Raw genomic sequence first — 10568 nt, 5'->3', positions numbered from 1 at the left:
CTGACTGATATCAAAGTCCGGATGGTGTCCTATCTGCAGCTTGTTCTTAGAAGAGAGAAGTATGAGCACACTATTGCACCTAATCATAAAAGGCAAAATATACGAAGGTCTACCATACACTGTTAATATCCCACCAAATATTATAAGCAATAAACTTTCTTCCAACTATCATTTCATTTTGAATTGTGCAAGTGGTATGGTAATTTTTTCGATGGATATTGTAGATTCCACATACTTATATATAATAAACTGATTCCTAAATAATTATATCTCTTACATTTTAACATCTCAATATAGATAAAGAAGAATATGGAAGCCGGGGTATAAGGGTTTATGACCTGTCATTGGCTGATTTAGTGATCATAATAATCCTTTTAGGATTTTGCATACAACAGAATATTAAAAAAAATCACTTTGTATGTGACACACGAAATAAATATAATCTACATACGGGTTTAAACAGATATTAAATTTTTATTGTCATAAAATGATTTAAAAAAACGAATGTGATTAAAAAACAAAAGTAAATGTTTTTAAATAAAGCATAATAATTCATTATTTGCATAAAATAATATCACAGATGGGGACGGCGCAGGATCGGGAGGAGTGGAGGCGGAAGGGAGAGGCCTTTGTCCAGCAGTGGACCTCAACGGGCTGATATGATGATGATGAATATCACTTGGCATCGGTTAAAAATAAGTACTTATTTTTACCTTTTTTTGAGAGTAATATTTTATAAATTTATATGCTGTAAACATCGATGTCTTTTGAATTTTTCTATGACATACTTGACAGTTGTAAAACCATAGAAATTGCAAGTCGCCGATTTTTGCGTATTGTTTTTTTAGCTTGAGCGTGTCCTATCAAGCAATTTAAGTGTTAAAACTGAAGCTTGTTATTGTTACATAGATTCAAATTGTTTTTAACAATACCTTATTCGTTATTTTACCCAAAATGCTGTGCCGATTGTGTTGTTACTCTTACTTGTAGTTTGTTTTCGTCGGTTAACGTACATTAAAAATAAACTTAGATTGTGCTATTGCTATAGTTTTTTGGAAGTTATTTTGATTAAGAACGCTAAAATGGCTCCGTCTGAGAAACAGGAAGATGCTTTAAATGAAGACTTCGCATGGACAGTGGATAATGAGTGCCAATTGTTCATGGCCATGGCAGACACGAAACCCGCCGGTAAATTCAAATTTCCTTTCATTGTCCACTCCTGTACAGTATCAGATCGCTAATCCGAACGCCCCGTTATCCGAAACTCGCTGTAATCCGAACGATTTCACGGCTCGGTTAAAAAATTCTTACTTCAAAATTCATTTTAACAGCAATTAACTGCGCTGAAGAAGTCATCCAGAACACAGAGGAATTGATGGTTTTGAGACAAATGCGTAATTTAGCCCTTGAACACCAGTTAGGTTTGTTGGTTCAAAAGAAAATATCAGATTTTTTCAAGCTTAAGTAAAAATGTAATTTTTAAAATTATTTATTCAGTAGCTAAATAAAAATTGCCCGCCTCCGTGGTGTAATGGTCAGCGTGTTTAGCTGCCGTGCTGGAGGTGCCGGGTTCGAATCCCAGGGGGGTGAAAATAAATATTAGTAATTTTACACTGTAATATTTATTTAATATTACCCTGGACTGGTGCCTGAAGCGCAGGAGTGATCATCTTGCCTTCATGTAAGTAATGATCTAGATAACACTGTGTCAATTCGATGCAGTGCCCTATGCACCATTGGGTGCGGATAAGGGTTATAAGTAAGCAAGTAAATAAAAATAAAGTAAATTAAAAAGCATTTTACATACTTTATTCTATATCATTGATAATTCTTATATAATCTTAACCTGTCTGGGAGTATGGCCTTACATGGTCCTTCAAACAAAACTTTCCCCAAAGGAGTATGGGCGTACATGATACCCCGCGCTTATAAAGCCCGGTGACATTTATTTCTAAAATGGTACTTGTACTGCCATCTGTGCTTGTATTTAAACACTAAAACTACACTTCAGATTGTTTTTCTGTTTCAGTCATGGTAATAAGGTTGTCAAAGAAAACCCATTAAATAATAAAACATAAATAATCTTGATATCAATCACACTGGTGTAAATATTATTTTGTCCAAAAAATCTGGTGCTAATAGCATTTACCATGATACAAAATAATCTTCTTCTTTTGTTTGTGTCATGTCAGGTTCCCCTGATGTCGTTTATCACTTGAGAGTTATTGTCCTTGTCTCGGGCAGCTCTTAACAGCGCCTCGACGGTCCTGATCCCCGTCCAATCTCATATATTCCGGAGCCAGGAGATCTGCCTTCTGCCCACACCTCATCTACTCTCAATTTTTTTTTTATGATTATGATTATAAAATAATACATAGTAAAAATTTGTTTATTTTAAATATGCTTCTTACCTTATGTTTTTCTCATTTATTTCTTTTAAATATGCTTCCTATGCCTATTTAAATATGCTTCATTATACCTGTTTATTGTTTTTATATTTTGCCATGTATTAGTATTAGTTTTGGTTATTTAAAAAAATATATTTTTTGTTACTTTATTATTTGTGTTTCAGTCTTGTTAACCTTAATCCCATGTACCAAAATGAGAAATAGAAATTACTCATCGAGAATATTATTTGTATATAGTAGTCATACAGGAGAAAGTGTGACCAAGTGCATTTTTTTACAAAAACGTTATCATTGACTATTTGATATATTACTAGCTTAATATTGTCCTGAAAAAATCTCAAAGGATTTCAAACTTGGAAATATGACATATTGATTTGTTTAAAATGACTAACTGCATTAATGTTTATTTTCTTGCCAAGCAAAAGTGACTTAAATGAGCCTCCTGAACATTTTACGTTTTGTTAATTGGTCACTTTCGACACCTGTACAACAACGTATGTAATATGTTTTGAAATTAATAAATAAAATTTAAAAAAATTAAAATAAAAACTCACTCCTCAGATATGGTTTCATCCGCAGAAAATAAATCCTGGACAAGTCAGAAACAAAAACAAAAAGGACATTTTATTTTTTATTTCCTCATTTAATTTTTTTATTTTTTCAGGCGTCAACAAGCACTTCCATATGCTGGAGATAGTTGAGAAATTCTCCGGGTTGCTGGGTCGCGAGATCCCAACGTCGGTGATATGGGACCACTTGGACACCCTGTACGACATGAAGCTGTGTGACGAGATCGAAGGTGTACCATTCCCTAACGAAACGAAGGACTTTGCCCTTCCGGAAGCTGAGTTCGGAAGACTCATCAAGGCAAAGATAAAGGCCCCGCAGGAAGAAGTTGAGGGTAAATTACCATTTTACATACTTGCACTGTTTCGCTATGATGTTGTTTTAACACATTATTTGTGGGAAACGCTTAAGCCATTGGCAACACAAAGTCGCTGAATCGCCGGCCAAGGTCTTTTGTAACTGACTCACAAAGCCGGCGATTCACCGGTTTGTCTTTAAAGTGATTTTTTTAAAAACATTTTGATTGTCCAAATACTTGTTCACAAAATCTGGATTATCTCCAATTACAGGAGTTATTTTCATATTATTATTTTGACATCTCATCAAAGATGAAGAAGAATATGGAAGTCTGGGCATTTATGGGGCTGACGACCGTCATAGGCTGGTTTAAGTGATCACTTTACACACGTGTAACATTCACCAATTCTACCCATTATTGACAACCACACTACTATTCTTGGAAGTTCTATATATATGAATCAATTTTGAAACATTGTTCTTGAATCATTAGAACTTCACTAGAGACATCTATTGGTGAGTTAAAAAGAAGCTTTTTATTGTGCATCTTCATCTTTGATGAGATGTAAAAAAAAAGAAGAAATTATGTCATCTTTATTAGTGGTGCAATGGGTTAATGAATTTTTAGAATTGATATATTTTTAGTTTTATAAGATATCAATAACCAAAAGATACTGAGGGCGATCATGAGTGATCTAGTTTTAACTTATCATATTTTAAAAAGAATATTGCTTCAATTATCTTTTTTATTTTCCAGAAAGTCCTCCTAAAACGCAAAGCACTACACCGAGATCCACTTCCAGGGGAGCAGCATCGCATAAAGAAAGCACATCCAGAGGTGAATATTGTTAAAAATAAAACATTTATCGGTATAAACCTTTTAGTATAAAAATAAAACGCTCGTCGGTTTAAACCTTTAAGTTTAAAAATAAAACGCTCGTCGGTATAAACATTTTAGTATAAAAATAAAACGGTATAAACATTTTAGTATAAAAATAAAACACTCGTATAAAACCGCTTTTCAGCTTATCAAGGCCAAGTATTCGTTAAAAACGCAACTTTATTTTCTCTAAATCCAGGTAACATTTTACGTAAATGATTTTTTTTAAAAACATCGTTTTTGCATTGAAAAAATAGGTTTTTCATCGAAATAATTATGTGGTTTTGAAAAGAATAGAGTTTCCTTAATCAAAGTGTTTCCCTAATCATTGTAACATGTCTTACCACAAAGTTAATGCCGAAACAATAAATAAAATAAGAATATAAAAGAGTTATTAAAAAGTAAAGAATTTAAATAATACAATAAAAATATTTTTTCTATATTTATTCTAAGGAACAAAAAAGTATGCAATAAAAATAAATATTTACTTTTATTCAAGAAAATGTCACTGGTTAAATGCCAAAAGGCCACCATGCATTTTTTTTTAAACTCCATTAATTTCGAAAATGGTATCTCAATCGTCAACAATTTAAAATTCGAAAGACACCCATGATTCAAGGGTTAGAAATGGATATTTCATAGGTGTCTTTTTCGAATATGAAAATGTTGACGATTTAGATACCATTTTTGGGAAAAAGAGTTTTTTTTGCATTGTGGCCCTTTGGCATTTACCCACCGATATGATGCTTATTGTATTGGCTATGAAAGTTATACAAATTTTAAAATAACTCACTCCCCAGATACAGTTTTGTCTGCAGAAACTCACTCGCCGGCCGGTTGATATTGATTTGCCCTAATTCGCTTCCAGGATCCAAGGATCGACCGACCAAGGAGCGGAAGGAAAGCGAGTCATCCACAACACGACCGCAGACACCGTTAGTTGAAGGTTCGACATCTAGTTTATCTGCTGATAAGGAATCTTGCAATGACTGTACAATTACATAATTCTATTATTTCCATCATTAGTTTGTAAGCACCGACTAGTTTGGCAATCTGTTTAATTCTTGGCAAGGTACTGTGGACGCTTTGGTAGCCCGTTGGTACTTGATCACGGGCCCACGCGTTCCAATCGCCTCAGAGGTTGCAATTGGTCATTAGGTGGAATCATGAAAAGAATAAATGCTCAACTTACTTGGGAATCCGCGTTTATTTTCGCACAAAAGATTTTTGATTACAATTTGCCTTGAAATTTACGGATGCTTCTACTCTATACTGATGTTTACAAAACTATATTAATAAAATGTTACAAAACTTTGATTACACGAGATACAGAGTTAGTACGTATCGACAGTCATATTGCAGCGTCGGTGGCGGAAGAGAGAAAGTACTCTTCTTTGCTTTGGCTTATAAAGACTTGGTGATGATTGAAGAAAACACTTGTTTTTTACCACTTGAGTTTTATTATAGGCTACATGTTTCAGAAGTTAAACTTCCATCATTCAGGTCTGTATAGTAACTAAAATATAAAATATAAAATTGTTCTATAAAGAAGGAGAGGGGAAAGTAAGGGGAAGGGGTTAGTCAAGGGACGGAGTTTGAAAACAAAGGAAAAATGGAAAGCAAAGGTGAACAATTTTGAAACAATATATTATTTAATAAATTATTATTAGAATTTAGAAATCCACAAAAACCTAAATTCTAATAATAATTTATTAAATAATATAATGTTTCAAAATTCTTCACCTTTGCTTTCCATTTTTCCTTTGTTTTCAAACTCCGTCCCTTGACTAACCCCTTCCCCTTACTTTCCCCTCTCCTTATTTATAGAACAATTTTATATTTTAGTTATTATACAGAACTGAATGATGGAAGTTTAACTTCTTAAACATGTAGTCTTTAATAAAACTCGAGTGGTAAAAAACAAGTGTTTTCTTCAATCATCATAACATGTCTTACCACAAAGTTAATGCCGAAACAATAAATAAAAAGACTTGGTGACGTCACTTTGTATGTTCGTAAACGCGCGGGGCGTTCACCACAGTACCATTATGTCATGGGGTAATGCTAATCTCAGCCTTGCATTACAGCAGGACCTCTGGAAATCCAAACGCCGAAAATTTATCCTCTGTTCAGGCTAGTTGAGCGTTCAAATTACAGTACAGAGAATCTGTAGGGTATTTTTATCAAATAAAACAAATATATACTGTGAAATTTTTAATGAGTTTATCCAACTTTTTTGAAGAAATCAAGTATTTTAGTTGGTCTACATTTACAACATTTTGAGTGTGTCCAAATACTACCAAAATCTGGTAAAATACAGATTTTGTGAACAAGTATTTGGACACACTCAAAATGTTGTAGCTTTTAGCTAGCTTATATCGCATATCCAAACGCTTGTAGGGAAAGCAGACCCCCGGCGGGACTCCAAAGACTCCAACGCGAGCAGCAAGGAGGGGGGCTCCATGAAGGGCGGAGCGTCGTCGAGCCACAAGACCCCCAGCAAGGAGTCCAAAGCGACCAAGGCGCACAGAGCCAGCATAGCGGGTAATATTTTCTTCATCCATCATTTAACCTTTCCCATACGGTGCTAAAAACTTCCACTTGTAACGGTGATGTAATCAAACCCTTATCCGCACCACAATGGTCTATAGGGCACTGCATCATATAAACGCAGTGTTATCTTGATTGATGATTAACACATGAAGGAAAGGTGATCGGCCTTCCTCATCAGGTGATATTGAATAAAAATTATTTAATAAATAAATATTATTATCCAGGGTGGTATTGAATAAATATTTTCAAACCCTTATCCGCACCCCAATGGTGCATAGGGCACTGCATCATATAAACGCAGTGTTATCTTGATCGTTAACACATGAAGGAAAGGTGATCAGCCCTCCGCTTCAGGTACCAGTCCAGGGTAAAATGAAATAAATATTAGAGATAAAAAATCACTTATATTTATTTGACCCCCCTGGGAATCGAACCCGGGACCTCCAGGACGGTAGCCGAGTGCTTACAGTGCTTACGAGGTGTGCTTACACTACGGAGGCGGACTGACCATTCTAACTTTGTATTTATTGTTTCGGCATTCACTTTATGGTAAGATGTGATGAAATTGTAAAAGAAAAACACTTGATTTTTATAATAATTATAAAAAATAAAACCCTTACCGCACCCCAATGGTGCATAGGGCACTGCTTCATATAAACGGAGTGTTATCTCAATCGATTACACATGAAGGAAAGGTGATCAGCCCTCTGCTTCAGGTACCAGTCCAGTGTAATATTGAATAAATATTAGAGTGAAAAAATCACTTATATTTTGAGCATTCTACCCATGATTAAATGCCCAGACTTCAATATTCTTCTTTGTCTATGTTGAGATGTAAAGAAAATGTTAAAACAACTCCTAAGATGAGAACACATTCAAAATGTTATGAATACATATCGCTCACTCCTTTTAAGAACGTCATAAATCAAAAATCGACAATTTTCAGTTGTGCATGTTTTCGGAATGCCCAGAAAATGTACTATATCCCAGCAAAAGTGGCATATTTTTAACTTAATATTTACCCGCTACAGGGCAGAAAGTGTTGTTTTTGCATTTTGAAGAAACGGTGGTGTTTTAGTATTGTTTTAACTATACTAAATATTTTTCAAATGGAGAAAAAACTGTTGCACAGTAAAAAGTTCAATAAGTGGCTTGATATTTATTTTTAATACATTGAATCATATTTTTAATGTTTATAAAAGTTCTCCTGAAAAATCAAGTTTTTTGATTTATGACGTTCTTGAAAGGAGTGAGAGATATTTAATTTTTACTTAGGTTTATTTTTATTTTATTTCATTTTATTGGAAGGGAGAACAACAGTTACAATATATGATACATTAGAATACAAAAAAATAAAATCACGAGTTCCAATTATAGTTCTTCACAACTATGCATAATAGAGGTCTATATAAAGGAAGAACATGAGACAAGGATGGGATAAAGAGAAAAGGAGATGGCAGTGATAGGAAAAGAAGAAAAGGAAAGGACAGGGAATAGAATTACCTTTTCAGGTTTATAAGATTTCGAACAATTTAGCTTTAAAGTTTGAAATTTGATTAGAAATTTGATATTGTGTTAATGTGATCAGACAATCATATTAACACATTTTTATCGGGTGGGTTTTTCATCAACCCCGACCCTAATTAATACACTAATTAGGGTCGTATACTAATCACAAGTATTCGCAAACCCGACTCTAAATCAGCACGATGTCTTTTGGCATCTCACGGATGTAAGCGTCGCCCGCTCTCTACCAACAGTATGTAAAAGACGCTTTCAAGCGCTTCCCGCAAACAATGTGTTCATATTTATGCTTCGATGATCGTTGGCAGGATCGGAAGACTCCTGGAAGTCGTCTGAGGATCCGGGATCCAGCAAGCGAGGGACCAAGCGCCCGCTGCGAGGGTCCCTGAAGCCCGAGGACCAGCCCACACCGCCGATCAGGAGACGCCGAATCTGAAAGCGAAGCTACAAGGTCCGGTTTGATAACTGGACCTGTTGATTACTTTTAAGCATAAAAAATGTCTATAATTAATATATAACTTTGTTTTAAAATCGCTATAAATATTTTCTTCTTCTTCAAACCCTTATCCGCACCCCAATGGTGCATAGGGCACTGCATCATATAAACGTAGTGTTATCTTGATTGATGATTAACATATGAAGGAATGGTGATCAGCCTTCCGCATCAGGTATCAGTCCAGAGTAATATTGAATAAATATTATAGAGTGAAAAAATCACTTATATTTAATTGACCCTCTCTGGGAATCAAACCCGGGACATCCAGAACGGTAGCCGAACGTGCTGACCATTACACCACGGAGGCGGACAAATATTTTATTATAATTTGATTATAGTGTCTACCGGTTTCAAAGCTAACCGCTTCTTTTTCAAGACTGATTAATGCATTATAATTATGTTATAATAAAATATTTATGGTGATTTTAAAACGAAGTTATGTTTTGATTATTAAATGAAAAATCACATAGTTATTACTTGAGATATAAATTATAAAAAATGTCGGTTCAACTTTAAATTTTTTGTTTGTGGTGGAAAAAAGTGGTTGAGCTGTACACAGATACCTAAATTGACCCCAAGAGATGTCGTTATCGTGTTTTGAGTTGAAGATATTGAATATCTATGATTTGCTGTGTTATGTTCTGCAGTGTGACGACATGGATAGATGCTTCGTCATGTTGCTGTGATGTGAGAATGTCATCTATAGGTACGCGCCATGTTGCTGTGACGCGATAATGTCATGTACAGATGCTGTGTCATATTGCTGCAATGTGAGAACTATGTCTATAGGTGCTGTGCCACTTCTTCCTGGCTACATCCCAGCTTATTGTCCTTGTAGACTGCTGGGGTCAGCTGTCCTCGTCCTCAGGTTATAGGTCCTTCTGTCCTGGACAACGTCACCTAGGCCATGCCTTGGAATCATGTTATCCCATGAATTCCTTGGTCTTCCTCTAGATATCTTTCGAGGAAGATCCATTTCTATTGCCTGGTTTGCGACATGTTCGGGTTCTCTGCACCCTATATGCCCATACCATACATACTCAACTGTCTTTCCTCTACCTTCCTAGTTGCCGCTGCAATGTGACAACCAAATGTATAGGTGCTGTCACATGTTATAGCAATGTGACAAAGACATCTATAGGTTTGTGCCATGTTGCTGCAGTGTAGTAATGACATATCACTCACTCCTTTCAACAATGTCACATCATGAGATTGTGTTTAAAGTTTTAAAATATAATCAAATGTATTGAAAATAAATATCAAGCCACTTATTGAACTTTTTACTGTGCAACAGATCTTTTTAGGTAAAACCTGAGTATTTTTTCTCCTTTAGAAAAATATTAAGTATATTTAAAAAAAATAATTAAACAATATATTTTTTTCAAAATGCAAAAAAGACACTTTCTGCCCTGTAGCGGGTAAATATTATGTTAAAAATATGCCGCTTTTGCTGGGATATAGTACATTTTCTGGGCATTCCGAAAACATGCACAACTGAAAATTTATAATTTTTGATGTATGACATTGTTGAAAGGAGTGAGCGATATATTTGGTATGTAATGTAACTGCAATGTGGGAATGACATCTGTAGGTATATGCTATGTTGCTGCAATTTCTATAGGTGTCATGTTACTGCAATGTGACAATGACATTTGTAGGTGCGTACCATGTTGCTGCGATGTAATAATGTCATCTACAGATGCTGTCTCATGTGACAACGACATCTAAATGTTCTGTCCACCATAGAATTAAAATTTCAGTATTTTTATACTTAAAAATTTTAGCATTTCTAGATGAATATGTTTTCTGTATCAGAATGTAAAATAAATGTTATGTAAAATAA

At 34.8% G+C, this 10568-nt stretch overlaps 1 protein-coding gene across 1 annotated transcript; it reads left to right on the top strand.

Moving 5' to 3' along the window:
- Positions 1-790: 790 nt before the first annotated feature.
- On the top strand, positions 791-10568 carry MrgBP (MRG/MORF4L binding protein). Its single transcript, XM_088269261.1, has 6 exons — positions 791-1188; positions 3073-3309; positions 4030-4110; positions 5021-5098; positions 6553-6696; positions 8538-10568. The coding sequence occupies exons 1-6, from the start codon at positions 1083-1085 to the stop codon at positions 8663-8665; spliced, it is 774 nt and encodes a 257-aa protein (XP_088125387.1). The 5' UTR covers positions 791-1082; the 3' UTR covers positions 8666-10568.

This window comes from Brachycentrus maculatus, unplaced genomic scaffold (genome assembly GCF_059751285.1).
Source record: "Brachycentrus maculatus isolate JH-2025_06_01 unplaced genomic scaffold, ASM5975128v1 h1tg000343l, whole genome shotgun sequence".
NCBI lineage: Eukaryota > Metazoa > Arthropoda > Insecta > Trichoptera > Brachycentridae > Brachycentrus > Brachycentrus maculatus.
The sequence above is the reverse complement of the archived record's forward strand: the minus strand, read 5'-3'. Positions and strand labels throughout refer to the sequence as shown.